Source organism: Muntiacus reevesi, chromosome 1, assembly GCF_963930625.1.
Source record: "Muntiacus reevesi chromosome 1, mMunRee1.1, whole genome shotgun sequence".
Classification (NCBI taxonomy): Eukaryota; Metazoa; Chordata; class Mammalia; order Artiodactyla; family Cervidae; genus Muntiacus; species Muntiacus reevesi.
Genome location: NC_089249.1, coordinates 187,398,275 through 187,414,965, shown reverse-complemented (window position 1 = coordinate 187,414,965; position 16,691 = coordinate 187,398,275). Strand labels below are relative to the sequence as shown.

General features: G+C 38.7%; 1 protein-coding gene across 1 annotated transcript; it reads right to left on the bottom strand.

Annotated features, from left to right (window-relative positions):
• Nucleotides 1-670: 670 nt before the first annotated feature.
• On the bottom strand, nucleotides 671-1,633 carry LOC136155606 (olfactory receptor-like protein OLF4). Its single transcript, XM_065917521.1, has one exon. The coding sequence runs from the start codon at nucleotides 1,631-1,633 to the stop codon at nucleotides 671-673; it is 963 nt and encodes a 320-aa protein (XP_065773593.1).
• Nucleotides 1,634-16,691: the final 15,058 nt, after the last annotated feature.

Sequence of the window (16,691 nt, the reverse complement as noted above, 5' to 3'; positions counted from 1 at the left end):
TTTTCACATGTCCTCAGGTAAATATTCTTGATTTTCATTCTCTATGACCTGTTCCTACAGTGTCTTTTGTGCTCTTGGACTCACCAGCATGGGAACTCTGAGACGAAGTTCTCTAGGCAGATGTCTGAATCCCTTCCTGGATGGTTGATGATGGAGACTGAAGCTCTGTGTGCAGACGAGACCACAGGAAGGGTTAAACTATCAAAACTTAAGCCAGACTTAGGACTCCAAAAGCAAGAACTGTGTCTCACCCACACCCAGGTTGTCCAAACTCAGGGACCACAGCAGAGGAGATATTTACAACTCTCTCTGTCTGCTCATTATGTACATTTCTCTCATTTTTCAACGGCCTGTAAGCACATGAAATCCCTATGGAACTTGGCCTGGACAGAAAGAAATTTTTCCTGCTGATGTTCTGTTCTCAAGAGATCGGGTTATAAGCCAGGAAAATTCAGTCCTCTTGGGCTTCCTTGTTGGCTGAGCGAGTAAAGAATCCACCTGCAATTCAGGAGACAGAGCAGATATGGGTTTGATTCCTGGTTCAGGAAGATCCCCTGGAGGAGGGCCTGACAACCCACTCCAGTATACTTGCCTGGGAAATCCTATGGACAGAGCCTGGCGGGCTATAGTCTAAAGGGTCACAGAGAGTTGGACATGACTGAGAGGCTAATTACTTCTTAAGACCTATGCTAATAGGACCTTTTATGATTATGTTTCCAAAGAATTTTTTCAGACCCTTCTGTAAGTCTTTATTTCTCAGACTATAGATGAAGGGGTTCAGCATGGGTGTGACCACAGTGTACATCACCGAGGCTGCTGCACTTGAGTGGAAGCTGTGGGTACCAGCAGAGCTGAGGTATACTCCTAAACCCGTACAATAAAATAAGAAGACAACAGAGAGGTGAGATGCACAGGTGGAAAATGCTTTATACTTCCCCTGAGATGATGAGATTCTGCCTATGGAAGAAACTATCCTAGAGTAAGAGTAAAGAATACACGTGAGGGAACCCCCGGCCAGCAACACAGCTCCAGAATACATCACCACATTATTGAGAAAGGTGTCCGAACTGGCAAGTTGGATCATCTGACTGAGTTCACAGAAAAAGTGAGGGATTTCTAAGAATGTACAGAATGACAGTCTCAACAAATTTAAGCTTTCTAACAGGGAATGCAGGACGCTGATGACCCAGGACACCAGCACCAACAGTTCGCAGAGCTGGGGGTTCATGATGACCATGTAGTGCAGGGGGTGGCAGATGGCCATGAAGCGGTCATAGGCCATCACTGTTAGGAGCAAGATGTCCAGTCCTGCAAAGAGTGTGAAAAAATACACCTGGGTGATGCAGCCTTCATAGGTGATAACCTGGCTCTGTGTCTGGATATTCCATAGCATCTTTGGGATGGTGGTGGAGGTGAAACAAATGTCCACAAAGGACAGATTGGAGAGTAAGAAATACATGGGGGTATGGAGGTGGGCTTCTGAGCTGACGGCCAATATGATGAGCAAGTTTCCAAATACAGTGATCAGGTACATGCAGAGGAAAAGACCAAATATGAAGTGTTGCAATTTTAATTCCTCTGAGAATCCCAGAAGAAGAAATTGTGAAACTCCTGTTAGGTTTCTTATTGCCATGTGTTGATGGTAACTATGGAAAAAAGAGGGAAATAGCATGGTTTATTTCCACACAAAGGCATCATTACTCATGTGGTAGAAATGCTACCATTTATATTTTGCCATCAATAATTGCTTTCAACATTTTGTTCATGGATCTTATGCACTTGAAGGAACCTCCTTTGGCATCTCTAGTTAGCAAAGTTGTCTCACGGTCAGAGTTTCCCCCAACATGTTATGTATACTACAATTTTAATGAGAAATTCTTTCATGCATTTGAAGAATATAAATTGAATTGTGACAATATTCCAGGTACTATCTATGCAGGGAGTTATGGTGTTGGAAAACAAAAGCTTGTAAAATCTGGTTGTACAAAAAGGATATAAGCAAATAAAAAGTTATGTAGAGATTTAAATGTATATATAGCATGTCTTATGCTTACGGGTGTCTTAAAAAGAGACCCATAAAATAAAAAGAAAACTGGCGTAAAAGCAAGAGTAAAAAGGAAATACTATTTTATGCATGTTTAGATAAGAACTGCAAACAAGATGCTATTTGAACAGACTTCAAAGAAAGGTGAGTGTCATGAACAGACGGGGAAGGGTGTCCTTACAAGGGAGCAGCCAGTGCACAGGCCCTGAGGAAAGTGCTTGTTTAAGATGACCCAGTGGATACAAGGAAGCCAATCTAGTGAGGGAAAATGAGCAGGAGGATTAGTGAGGAGAGATATTGTCAGAGAATGCTGAAAAGCTATGTAGCCTCCATGTTGCTGCTGAAACTTCAAGTTATAAAGTCCACATGTGTCTTCAGCGCTTTAGGAAACTCCATATGTTAAAAAGCCTATACAACTTATCTCACTTAGCATAATGGCTTCAAGTTCCAACCAAGTTGTTGCTAATAGCAAGATTTAATTCTTTTAGTAAAAACTGGTTTATCTAAACTGTTTTATTAGTTTCAGGTGTACAACATAGTGACTTGATATTTTTATACATTATACTCCATTTAAAATTATTCCAGAATATTGGTTATACTCCCTATATTGCACATTGGATATTTATATCCTATTTGTTTTGTTTTATTTCTTAATATTATTTTTTAAATAAATGATTTATTTATTTATTTTGTCTGTGCTGCGTCTTCATTGCCATGCAGGCTTTTATGATGAATGAAATGTCAGACAGATATAAATAAACATTGTGAGATCTTGATTATATGTGGAATCAAAAAAACAAAACCAGAAGCCAAGCTCATAGATAGAGAACAAATTGTGACTGCCAGAGGCAGGAACAGGGAGTGGGAGTGGGTAAACTGGATGAAAGGGGTCACAGGTACACACTTCCAGTTATAAGATAAATAAGTCATGGGGCTATAATATACAGTATTGTGACTATAGTTAATAATACTGCATTGCATATTTGAAAGTTGCTAATAGAGTAAATTTTAAAAGTTTCTATCAAGGCAAAAATTGTAACTACACTTGGTGGCGTGTATTAACTAGACTCATTTTGGTAACCATTTCAAAATATATATAAATATTGGATCATTATGTTATAAACCTGAAACTAATATAACATATGTTGATTACATCTCAATAAAAGATGCTTTTTTAAAAAATGCCTATAGGAAACAAAATTTAAGGAAAGTCCAGAAATGACTTCTCAAAGAAATGATATACAATAATTATAATTTAATGATATCACATGTGTCACTAATTCAATTTTAGATTTGGAAATGAAAGACTATGACGGAAACTCTTTTATAATGTGGGGAGGAAGCAGTACCTAAGTTATAACTTCCTCTTCCATGGGGACATATGGACTCAAATTTAGGTATGGAACACAAAGTTGTCTTTAGTTAAATTTAAAGGAGAATGCTTTCCAAATATTAGTGAGTGAATATGTGCAACATTCATAGATCGATCTGATCAAAATAGAATAAATTAAACAATAAGGTATAAGAGATATCAAAAGTAGTTGGAAATGCATAAAAAAGCATGATTTATTATTACCTAATAAACAGAAGAACATTTTCACCTCTACTTAGAACAGTGATTTTTAAGTAAAGAATATTTAAGTAGCAACTCTATTCATTCAGTTACACTTTTTTTTAAAGCAATAAAGATGAATTGCAAAAAATGAAAAGCAATAAGATGAATTGACACTGATTTCACCACACAAAATTTATAAACTCTCAGACGTTATGTAGAAATTTTATATATATGCATAAAATGAGTAAATGGCAAACAGCAATCTTGACGAAAATTTTTAATTTTTTGTTTGGAAGAATGAAATATAAAACAGAAATAAAACACGCTGGATTCACCTGGAGGGATAGGGTGGGGAGGGAGGTGTGAGGGGGTTTCTGATGAGGAGACACATGTATACCTATGGCCAATGCATGTTAATGTGTTGCAAAAGCGGTCACAATCTTATAAAGTAACTATCTTCCAATTAAAATAAATAAATATATTTTTAAAAAATAAATTAAAAAGAAGAAATGTCCTGATTAGTCATATCTCTATATTTTCAACATAGAAACTGATTAGTTAGCTTATCTACAAATGCATTCACTCTTACAGGAAATAAGTACAGATGAAGCTCATTAATACATCATTTTTCACATAAGAGTATGTTTTATTTTCTACATTGAGAGATAAAATACTGTGAAATATATGTATATCTCATGAACTGCTGTTTCAAGAAAATATGTGGAGGCATTCCTTAGTCTGGATACTTCTCATCATAGTCAAATATGCTCCATATTAAAAAAAAAATCTGAGGATGATGAATTGCATCTCTGTACATCCTTCCACAGCCAATACCCTTTGTCTCTACTCCAGTTAATTGCAAAATCCTTGAATTTATATTCTACTTTTACTGAAAGCACTTTATGCCTCCTATTCCCTCTTCTCATTGGGCTTTCATGGTCAGCTTTTAATGGTCAACCTTGACCTTGCATTGATAGTTAAATTTTCAATTCTATTTTTGGAATAAAAAATGAATATACTATTAATCAAGCACACAAACAACTTCAATGATCTTGCCTCTGGTTAGCCTGGACTGGCTCTCAGGTGAACTCGGGTGAATGTTTTGATTGTCATTCCCTTTGACATTCTGCAGTATTTATCTGGTGTTTGACTCACCTGGGTGAGTCTCTGAGAGGAAGGTCTCGAAAGAGATGTCCAAATTCCTATTGAATGGTTGATGATGGCAATAGGAACTTTGTTCCCAGACAAGACAGTGGGATGCAGTCAAGCATCAGTCCCCTAAGCCAGTAATGACTACAAAAATAACCACCGTGTCCTGTCCAGCCCAAGGATGCACAGGCTGAGGGATGCAGCAGAGGAGATATTTATAGCTTCCCGTGTCTGCTCATTACCATATTTCTCTCTCGTTTCCACCACCTCTAATAACTGATTTCCCCGAGGGATGCTGATCTGGACAGATAGAAACACTTTCCTGCTCATTTTCTGTGTCTGGGAGACAATATTACAACTCAGAGGCATTCAACATTTATTACTCTTTACATGAACTGTCCTGTCTTCCCAGAGGAATAAACCTTAAGTTTCCCAACAAATTATCCCAACCATGATTCCATTTTTATTTTATTTTGTTATTTTTTTAATTTATTTGTTTTAATTGGAGTCTAATTACTACACAATATTGTAGTGGGTTTTGCCATACATTGACATGAATCAGCCATGGGTGTACATGTGTTTCCCATCCTGAAACCCCTCCCAACTCCCTCCCCATCCCATGCCTCAGGGTCATCCCAGTGCACCAGCCCTGAGCACCCTGTCTCATGCATCGAACCTGGACTGGTGATCTTTTTCATATATGATAATACAGATGTTTCAATGCTATTCTCTCAGATCATCCCACCCTCACCTTCTCCCACAGAGTCCAAAAGACTGTTCTATACATCTGTGTCTCTTTTGCTGTCTCACATATAGGATTATCATTACGATTTCTCTAAATTCCATTTAAAAGCATTAGTATACTGTATTGGTGTTTTTCATTCTGGCTTACTTCACTCTGTATAATAGGCTCCAGATTCATCCATCTTATTAGAACTGAATCAAAGGTATTCTTTTTAATGGTTGAGTAATATTCCATTGTATATATGTACCACGGTTTTCTTATTCATTCGTCTGCTGACAGACACCTAAGTTGCTTCCATGTCCTGGACATTATACAGTGCTGCAATGAACATTGGGGTACATATGTCTCTCTCAATTCTGGTTTCCTCAGTGTGTATGCCCAGCAGCAGGATTGCTGGGTCATATGGCAGTTCTACTTCAAGTTTTTTAAGGAATCTCCACACTGTTCTTAATAGTGGCTGTACTAGTTTGCATTCCCACAAACAGTGTAACAGTGTTACCTTTTCTCCACACCCTCTCCAGCATTTATTATTTGTAGATTTTTGGATAGCAGCCATTCTGACTAGCCTGAGATGGTACCTGGTTGTGGTTTTGATTTGCCTTTCTCTGATAATGAGTGATGTTGGGCATCTTTTCATGTGTTTGTTAATCATCTATATGTCTTCTTTGGAGAAATGTCTATGTAGTTCTTTGACCCATTTTTGGACTGGGTCATTTATTTTTCTGGAATTGAGCTGCAGGAGTTGCTTGTATATTTTTGAGATTAATTCATTGTCCATTGCTTCATTTGCTGCTATTTTCTCCCATTCTGAAGGCTGTCTTTTCACCTTGCTTATAGTTTCCTTTGTTGTGCAGAATCTTTTAAGTTTAATTAGGCCCCATTTGTTTATTTTTGCTTTTACTTCCATTACTCTGGGAGGTGGATCATAGAGGATCCTGCTGTGATTTCTGTCAGAGAGTGTTTTGCCTATGTTCTCCTCTAGGAGTTTTACAGTTTCTGGTCTTAGATCTTTAATCCATTTTGAGTTTATTTTTGTGTATAGTGTTAGAAAGTGTTCTAGTTTCATTCTTTTACAAGAGGTTGACCAATTTTCCCAGCAAAGATATTGTCTTTTCTCCATTGTGTATTCTTGCCTCCTTTGTCAAAGATAAGGCATCCATAGGTGTGTAGATTTATCTCTGGGCTTTCGATTTTGTTCCATTGATCTATATTTCTGTCTTTATGCCAGTACCATACTGTTTTGATGGCTGTGATTTTGTAGTAGAGCCTGTAGTCAGGGAGGTTGATTCCTCCAGCTCCCTTCTTCTTTCTCAAGATTGCTTTGGCTATTTGAGGTTTTTTGTATTTCCATACAAACTGTGAAATTATTTGTTCTAGTTCTGTGAAAAATACCGTTGGTAGTTTGACAGGGATTGCATAGAATCTATAGATTGCTTTTGGTAGTATACTCATTTTCACTATATTGATTCTTCTGATCCAAGAACATGGTGTATTTCTCCATCTATTTGTGTCCTCTTGATTTCCTTCATCAGTGTTTTATAGTTTTCTAGATATAGGTCTTTTGTTTCTTTAGGTAGATATATTCCTAAGTGTTTTATTCTTTATGTTGCAATGGTGAATGGAATTGTTTTCTTAATTTCTCTTTCTGTTTTCTCATTGTTAGTGTATAGGATTGCAAGGTATTTCTGTGTGCTAATTTTATGCCCTACAACTTTACTATATTCATTGATTAGCTCTAGTAATTTTCTGGTAGAATCTTTACGTTTTTCTATGTAGAGGATCATGTCCGTTGCAAGCAATGAGAGTTTTACTTCTTCTTTTCCAATCTGGATTCCTTTTCATTTCTTTTTCTGCTCTGATTGCTGTGGCCAATATTTCTAAAACTATGTTGAATGATAGTGGTGAGAGTGGGCACCCTTGTCTTGTTCCTGACTTTAGGGGAAATACTTTCAGTTTTTCACCATTGAGGATAATGTTTGCTGTGGTTTACCATATATACTTTTTATTACATTGAATTATGTTCCTTCTATTCCTCCTTTCTGGAGGCTTTTAGTCACAAATGGATACTGAATCTTGTCAAAGGTTTTTTCTGAATCTATTGAGATAATCACATGGCTTTTATATTTCGGTTTGCTAATTTGCAATATTACATTGATTGATTTGTGAGCATTAAAGAATCCTTGCATTCCCGGGATAAAGTCCACCTGTTCATGATGTATGATCTTTTTAATATGTTGTTGTATTCTGTTTGCTAGACTTTTGCTAAGGATTTTTGAATCTAAGTTCATCAGTGATATTGGCCTGTAGTTTTCTTTCTTTCTTTTTTTGTGTGGCATTTTTGTCTGGCTTTGGCATATGGGTGATGGTGACCTCATAGAATGAGTTTGGGTGTTTACCTTCCTTGGCAATTTTCTGGAAGATTTTGAGTAGGATAGGTGTTAGCTCTTCTCTAAATTTTTGGTAGAATTCAGCTGTAAAGCCGTCTGGTCCTAGGCTTTTGTTTGATGGAAGATTTCTGATTACACTTTCAATTTCCGTGCTTGTGATGGTTCTGTTAAGATTTTCTATATCTCCCTAGTTCAGCTTTTGAAAGTTATACTTTTCTAAAAGTTTGTCCATTTCTTCCAAGTTGTCCATTTTACTGGCATATAGTTGCTGATAGTAGTCTCTTATGATCCTTTGTATTTCTGTGTTGTCTGTTGTGATTTCCCCATTTTCATTTCTAGTTTTGTTGATTTCATTCTTCTGCCTTTGTTTCTTGTTGAGTCTGGCTAACAGTCTGTCAATTTTGTTTGTCTTCTCAAAGAACCAGATTTTAGCTTTGTTGGTTTTTGCTATGATCTGTTTTGTTTCTTTTGCATTTATTTCTGCCCTAATTTTTAAGATTTCTTTCCTTCTACTAACCCTGGGGTTCTTCATTTCTTCCTTTCTAGTTGCTTTAGTTGTAGAGGTAGGTTATTTATTTGACATTTTTCTTGTTTCTTGAGGTATGCCTGTATTGCTATGCATCTTCCCCTTAGCACTGCTGTTACAGTGTCCCATAGGTTTTGGGTCATTGTGTTTTCATTTTCCTTTGCTTTTATCCATATTTTGATTTCTTTTTTGATCTCTTCTGTGAGTTGTTGGTTATTCAGAAGTGTGTTATTTAGGCCCCATATGTTGGAATTTTTAATAGTTTTCTTCCTGTAATTGACATCTAATTTTACTGCATTATGGTGAGAAAACATGCTTGGAATGATTTCAAATTTTTTTTTTTTTTTTTTTTTGCATTTACCAAGGCTAGATTTATGGCCCAGGATGTGATCTGTCCTGGAGAAGGATCTGTGTGCACTTGAGAAAATGGTGAAATTCATTCTTTTGTGGTGAAATGTCCTATAGATATCAATTAGGTCTAACTGGTCCACTCTGTCACTTAAAATTTCTGTTTCCTTGTTAATTTTCTGTTTAGTTGATCTATCCATAGGTGTGAGTGGGGTAATAAGTCTCCCATTATTATTGTGTTATTGTTAATTTCCCCTTCATACTTGTTTCATAATGCCTTATGTATTGCAGTCCTCCTGTATTGGGTGCACATATAAGTGTTTTATCTACTTCTTGGATTGATCATTTGATCATTGTGAAGTGTCCTTCTTTGTCATATTCAATATCCTTTATTGTAATGTCTATTTTACTGATATGACTATTGCCATGCCTGTTTTTTTGTTTTTTGTTTTGGTCTCCATTTGTGTGAAATATCTTTTTGCAGCCTTTCACTTTCAGTCTGTAGGTGTCCCTTGTATTGAAGTGAGTCTCTTGCGGACAGCATAAATACAGGTCTTGTTTTTATATCCATTCAGTCAGTCTTTGTCTTTTGGTTCGGGCATTCAATCCATTTACATTTAATGTAATTCCAAGATTCCCTGACGTGGCACCAGCTTCCCCAGTGCTTGGCAATTGAGGCAAGAAACTGACGTTTGTCAGACTAAATTTTGTAGGGTAAGTCTCTACAGTGTGCACACTGGTAACATTCCCCCACCTCAATTTGGACTTTTCCTTTGGAGGGCAATCCAACTTGGTTGGGATACCCTGTTAGGGAAGGGAATTGTTGTTGGACTGTACCTGAGCTGGAACTGGTTCACTGGGGAAATAGTTCTTATGGGGGTAAGCCTATCCTAGTTGGATTAGTTCATTTGTTTGTAGGATAAGTTTATTTACCTGAGTTGGGAATCTGCTCAGTTGGAACCAGGTTATTGGGGAACTAGTTCTCATGGACCACAGACTTGTCTAACTCAGTGAAACTAAGTCATGATGCGTGGGGTGACCCAAGACGAACGGGTCATGGTGGAGAGGTCTAACAGAATGTGGTCCGCTGGAGAAGGGAATGGCATACGACTTCAGTGTTCTTGCCTTGAGAACCCCATGAACAGTATGAAAAGGCAAAATGATAGAATACTGAAGGAGGAACTTCCCAGATTGGTAAGTGCCCAATATGCTACTGGAGTTCAGAGGAGAAATAACTCCAGAAAGAATGAAGGGATGGAGCCAAGGCAAAAACAAAACCCAGTTGTGTATGTGACTTCTGATAGAAGCAATGTCTGATGCTGTAAAGAGCAATATTGCATAGGAACCTGGAATGTTAGGACCATGAATCAAGGTAAACTGGCAGTGGTCAAACAGGAGTTGGAAAGAGTGAACATCGACGTTCTAGGAATCGGCAAACTAAGATGGACTGGAATGGGTGAATTTAACTCAGATGACCATTATGTATACTGCTGTGGGCAGGAATCCCTTAGAAGGAACAGAGTAACCATCATAGTCAACAAAAGAGTCTGAAATGCAGTAGTTGGATGCAATCTCAAAATGACAGTATGATCTCAAGGTAAACCTTTCAATATCACGGTAATCTATGCCTATGCCTCAACCAGTAACGCTGAAGAGGCTGAAGTTGAACGGCTCTATTATGACCTACAAGACCTTTTAGAACTAACCCAAAAAAGATGTGCTTTTCATTATAGGGGGCTGGAATGCAGAAGTAGGAAGTCAAGAAACATCAGGAGTAACAGGCAAATTTGGCCTTGGAGTATGGAATGAAGCAGGGCAAAGGCTAATAGAGTTCTGCCAAGAGAACACACTGGTCATAGCAAACACCCTCTTCCAACAACACAAGAGAAGACACTACACATAGACATCACCAGATGGTCAACACCGAAATCAGATTGATTATATTCTTTGCAGCCAAAGACAGAGAAGAACTATACAGTCTGCAAAAACAAGACTGGGGGCTGACTGTGGCTCAGATCATGAACTCTGCATTGCCAAATTCAGACTGAAATTGAAGAAAGTAGGGAAAACCACCAGACCATTCAGGTATAACCTAAATCAAATCCCTTATGACTATACAGTCGAAGTGAGTAATAGATTTATTGATCTAGATTTGATAGACAGAGTGCCTGATGAACTATGAACGGAGGTTCATGACATTGTACAGGAGACAGGGATGAAGAAAATCCCCATGGAAAAGAAATGCAAAAAAGAAAATGACTGTCTGAGAAGGCCTTACTAATAGGTGTGAAAAGAAGAAAAGTGAAAAGCAAGGGGTGAAAGGAAAGATATAAACATCTGAATGTTAAGTTCCAAAGAATAGCAAGGAGAGATAAGAAAGCCTTTCTCAGTGATCAATGCAAAGAAATAGAGGAAAACAACAGAATGTGAAAGACTAGAGATCTCTTCAAGAAAATTAGAGATAGCAAGGGAATATTTAATGGAAAGATGGACTCGATAAAGGCCAGAAATGGTATGAACCTAACAGAATCAGACGATATTAAGAAGTGGCAAGAATACACAGAAGAACTGTAAAAAAAAGATCTTCATGACCCAGATAATCACAATGGTGTGATCACTTACCTAGAGCCAGACATCCTGAAATGTGAAGTCAAGTGGGCCTTAGAGTGGAGCTATTTCAAATCCTGAAAGATGATGCTGTGAAAAGCCTGCACTCAATATGCCAGCAAATTTGGAGAATTTCCAGTCCTGTTGCCTGGAAAAGGTCAGTTTTCATTCCAATCCCAATGAAAGGCAATGCCAAGTAATGCTCCAACTACCACACAATTGCACTCATCTCACACACTAGTAATGTTTAAAATTCTCCAAGCCAGGCTTCAGCAATACATGAAACGTGAACTTCCAGATGTTCAAGCTGGTTTTAGAAAAGGCAGGGAACCCAGAGATCAAACTGCCAACATCTGATGGATCACCAAAAAAGCAAGAGAATTCCAGAAAAACATCTATTTCTGCTTTATTGACTATACTAAAGTCTTCAACTGTGTGGATCACAATATACTGAGGAAAATTCTGAAAGAGATGGGAATACCAGACCACCTGACCTACCTCTTGAGAAACCTGTATCTAGGTCAGGAAGCAACAGTTATACCTGGGCATGGAACAACAGACTGGTTCCAAATGGGAAAAGGAGTACGTCAAGGCTGTATATTGTCACCCTGCTTATTTAACTTATATGCAGAATCCATCATGAGAAACGCTGGGTTGGAAGAAGCACAAGGTGGAATCAAGAGAGCCGGGAGAAATATCATTAACCTCAGATATGCAGATGACACCACCTTTATGGCAGAAAGTGAAGAACTAAAGAGCCTCTTGATGAAGGTGAAAGAGGAGAGTGAAAAAGTTGGCTTAAAGTTCAACATTCAGAAAACTGAGATCATGGCATCTGATCCCATCACTTCATGGGAAATAGATGGGGAAACAGTGGAAATAGTGGCTGACTTTAATTTTCTGGGTTCCAAAATCACTGCAGATGGTGACTGCAGCCACGAGATTAAAAGATGCTTACTCCTTGGAAGGAAAGTTATGACCAACCTCGACCACATATTGAAAAGTAGAGACATTAGTTTGTCAACAAACTCCATCTAATCCAGGCTATGGCTTTTCCAGGGGTCATATATGGATGTGAGAGTTGGACTATAAAGAAAGCTGAGTGCCGAAGAATTGATGCTTTTGAACTGTGGTGTTGGTGAAGACTCTTGAGAGTACCTTGGACTGCAAGGAGATCCAACCAGTCCATCCTAAAAGAAGTCAGTCTTCAGTGTTCATTGGAAGGACTGATGTTGAAGCTGAAGCTCCAATACTTTGGCCACCTGATGCAAAGAGCTGACTCAATGGAAAAGACACTGATGCTGGGAAAGTTTGAGGGCAGGTAAATGAGGCGACAGAGGATCAGATGGTTAGATGGCATCACTGACTTGATGGACATGGATTTGGGTGAACCCCGGGAGTTGGTGATGGACAGGGAGGACTTGTGTGATACATTTCATGGGGTCACAAAAAGTTGGACACGACTGAGTGAACTGAACTGAACTAACAGTGCCACTTTAATATAAAACCTTGGCCAACACATTGCTTGGATTTATGATGATACTGCCAAAACAATTACACTTGTCATGTTCTAGCACAAGGCTGGCTATTTTTGTTCCTCATTAAAACGTGTTTGTTAATTGTTAGATGTGTATTTATATCTTAGCATCTCCTAGAGATTGTATGATTTATCATTTAGAAAACATCATTCTGTGAATTATTACTATTAGGAACTCGGTTTCCCATTGTAGAAATAGGGTTCATAGAGATTAGTGATCTCCCAGTTATAATCTGAGTGGAAGTAGTGACAGATTTTTATTTTCTTGGGTTCCAAAATCACAGTTTGAACATCTGATTGGGAGCACAGAAAATGTGGGGCATTTCCTTGTCTGTACAAAAGACAATCACAACATCATTAAGCTTTGTAACAAGGAATTTAGGACACTTGAGATCCAGGACACCAGCATCAGCAGTCCGCAGAGCTGGGGGTTCAGGATGATATTGTAGTGCAGGGGGTGAGAGACGGTGAAGAAGTGGACACGGGCCATCGAAGCCAGGAGAAAGTTGTTCCAACAAACAAAGAGCATGGAAAAACACATCTGGGTGATGCAGCCTTCATAGGTGATACCTTTGCTCTCGGTCTGGATGTTTCACAGCATCTTTGGGATGGTGCTGGAGGTGAAACAGATGTCTACAAAGGACTGGTTGGAGAGGAAGAAGTACATGAGTCTGATCTGACAGCCAGGATGATAAGCAGGTTTCCAAGCACAGTGATCAGGTACATGGATAGGAAAAGCCCCAATATGACAGGCTGCAGTTCTGGTTCCTTTGATAATCCCAGAAGAAGAAATCCTGAAAATTGGGTCTCATTGCCTCTTCTCACGTGTGGTGGTAAAGTCTAAAGTTTTAAAATACTATGATTAATTTTTATACAAATGGACATAAGTAACATATTGAAAATCCTGCAGTTATAAATATATGTCAACCAAAAGCAAACATAAGAGAGAGTGGGTGGTTTTGTTATTTTCATTCTGAGTTCAGGAAGACTGAAAAGCAGGGGGATATTTGTACATAAACCTCAAGGAAAAATAGTTGGCAGACAAAGAGTTATCTGGGAAAGTGTTTGCCCTGCAGGGAAGAGACAATGCAAAGGCTCTGAGGAAGGTTCTCATTTCAGACATTCCAGGCTCAATATATTTCCAGTGTGGTGAGCAAAGAGCACAGGGAGAGTGATGACAGATAGTGTCAAAGAGTTGAAGAAAGAGGTGGACTCCTTACCACAACTGAGAATTCAGGGTATAAGGAGTCCCTTGGTCAAATTCTGTTCTTTGCTCATCATGAATTTTGATTCCATCCTGTGAATTTTGAGGCATCCTGTGACTAGACATGGATCCAACTCACAGGAATTCTCCTTATCTTCATATGTACATTAACATTCTGGTTTCTGTCTTTTAAGGGTCACTTTAATGTATGTGGGGTCAAATAGTCAACAGGGAGAACTGTTCATCCGCCACAAAACACCCACAACACAGAGCATATTTTGTCCTGTTAGGGGCACAATGCTACCAGACTCTTCTCATCCCTGAAAGAAAGTGAAAGTGTTGGTCGCTCAGCTGTGTCCAACTCTTTGTGACCGCATGAACTGTAGCCCACCAGGCTCATCTGTCCATGGGATTCTCCAGGAAGAATACTGGTATGCCCTGTCACTGCCTTCTCCAGGGGATCTTCCCAACCCAGGGATCAAACCCAGGTCTCCCGCATTGCAGACAAATTCTTTATTGTCTAAGCCACCAGGGAAGCCCCTTCTCATTCCTAACCACCAAAATGAGAGGGTGGGGGGGAGAAAAAAAGAACACTCTAGAAATAAAGCTGCCAATCAAATTATCTTATCCTAAAGAATAAATAACATTCATAGTCCAGTTAGTAAGCCTGCCTGGGACATGTGAACTTGGGGCTTCATTAAAGTGTGACCATTTTCTGTCCTGTATTTAAATAAGTATAAAAACCTCAGCTATTTGTAAGGCCTCCTCAGACAACCATTTTATCTTTTTGCATTTTTGTTTCCTTGGGAATGGTTTTGATCACTGCCTCCTGTACAATGTTACAAATCTCCGTCCATCGTTCTTTAGGCACTCTGTCTATCAGATTTAATCCCTTGAATCTTTGTCACATTCACTACTGTATATTTATAAGGGACTTGATGTAGGTCATACCTGAATGGTCTGGTAGGTTTCCCTACTTTCTTCCACTTAAGTCTGAATTTGACAATAAGGAGTCCATGACCTGAGACAGTCAGCTCCCAAACTTGTGTATAGAGCTTCTCCATCTTTGGTTGCAAAAAACATAATCAACCTGATTTGAGTATTGACCATCTGGTGATGTCTATGTGTAGAGTCATCTATTGTGTTGTTGGAAAGGGTGTTTTCTATGACCAGTGTGTTCTCTTGGCAAAACTCATTTAGCCTTTGCTCTGCTTCATTTTGTACTCTAAGGTCAAACTTAATTGTTACTCCAGGTATCTCCTGATTTTCCACTTTTGTATTCCAGTTCCCTATGATGAGGACATTATTATTATTATTTTTTTTTTGATGTTAGTTCTAGAAGATCTTGAGGGTCTTCATGGAACCATTCCACTTCAGTTTCTTCAGCATTAGTGGTTGGGGCATAGACTTGGATTATTCTGACACTGAATGATTTGCCTTGAATATGAACAGAGATCATTCTGTTGTTTTGAGATTATACCCTAGTGCTGCATTTTGGACTATTTGTTGACTATGAGGGATACTCCTTTTCTTCTAAGGGATTACTGCCCACCGTCAGTTCAGTTGCTCAGTTGTGACCGATTCTTTGCAACCCCATTGACTGCAGCATGCCAAGCTTCCCTGTCTATCACCAACTCCCAGAGCTTACTCAAACTCATGTCTATCGAATCGGTGATGCCAAACAACCATCTCATCCCCTGTCGTCCCCTTCTCTTCCTGCCTCAATCTTTCCAAGCATCGGTGTCTTTTCCAACAAGTCAGTTCTTCTCATCAGGGGCCCTAAATATTGGAACTTCAGCTTCAGTATCAGCCCTTCCAATGAATATTCAAGATTGATTTCCTTTAGGATGGGCTAGTTGTATCTCCTTGCAGTCCAAGGACTCTCAAGGGTCTTCTCTAACACCACAGTTCAAAAGTATCAATTCTTCGGTGCTCAGCTTTCTGTGTAGTCCAACTAACATCAATACATGACTACTGGAAAAACCATAGCTCTGACTAGATGCTCCTTTGTTGGCAAAGTAATGTCTCTGCTTTTAAATATTCTGTCTAGTATTGTAATAACTTTTCTTCCAGGGAGCAAGCGTCTTAATTTCATTGTTGCAGTCACTATCTGCAGTGATTTTGGAGCCCCCCCCCCCAAAAAAATAAAGTCTCTCACTGTTTCCTTTGTTTCCCCATATATTTGTCACAGTAGTAGATATAATGGTCATCTGAATTAAATTCACCCATTCCCATTCATTTTAGTTCACTGATTCTTAAATTGATGATGTTCAATCTTGCCATCTCCTGTTTAATCACTGCCAATTTACCTTGATTCATGGACCTAACATTACAGATTCCTATGCAATTTTGTTCTTTACAGCATCAGAGTTTACTTTCACCACCAAACACATATGTTTCGACTTTGGCGCAGCATCTTCATCCCTTCTGGAGCTCCATTCTTGGAGCTTGGATCCAAGAAGAATCTCCATTCTTCTCCAGTAGGATATTGGGCACCTACCAACCCAGAGAGTTTATCTTTAAGTGTCATATCATTTTGCCTTTTCATAGAGAAGCAAAAGGCAAAGGAAAAATGGAAAGATACACCCA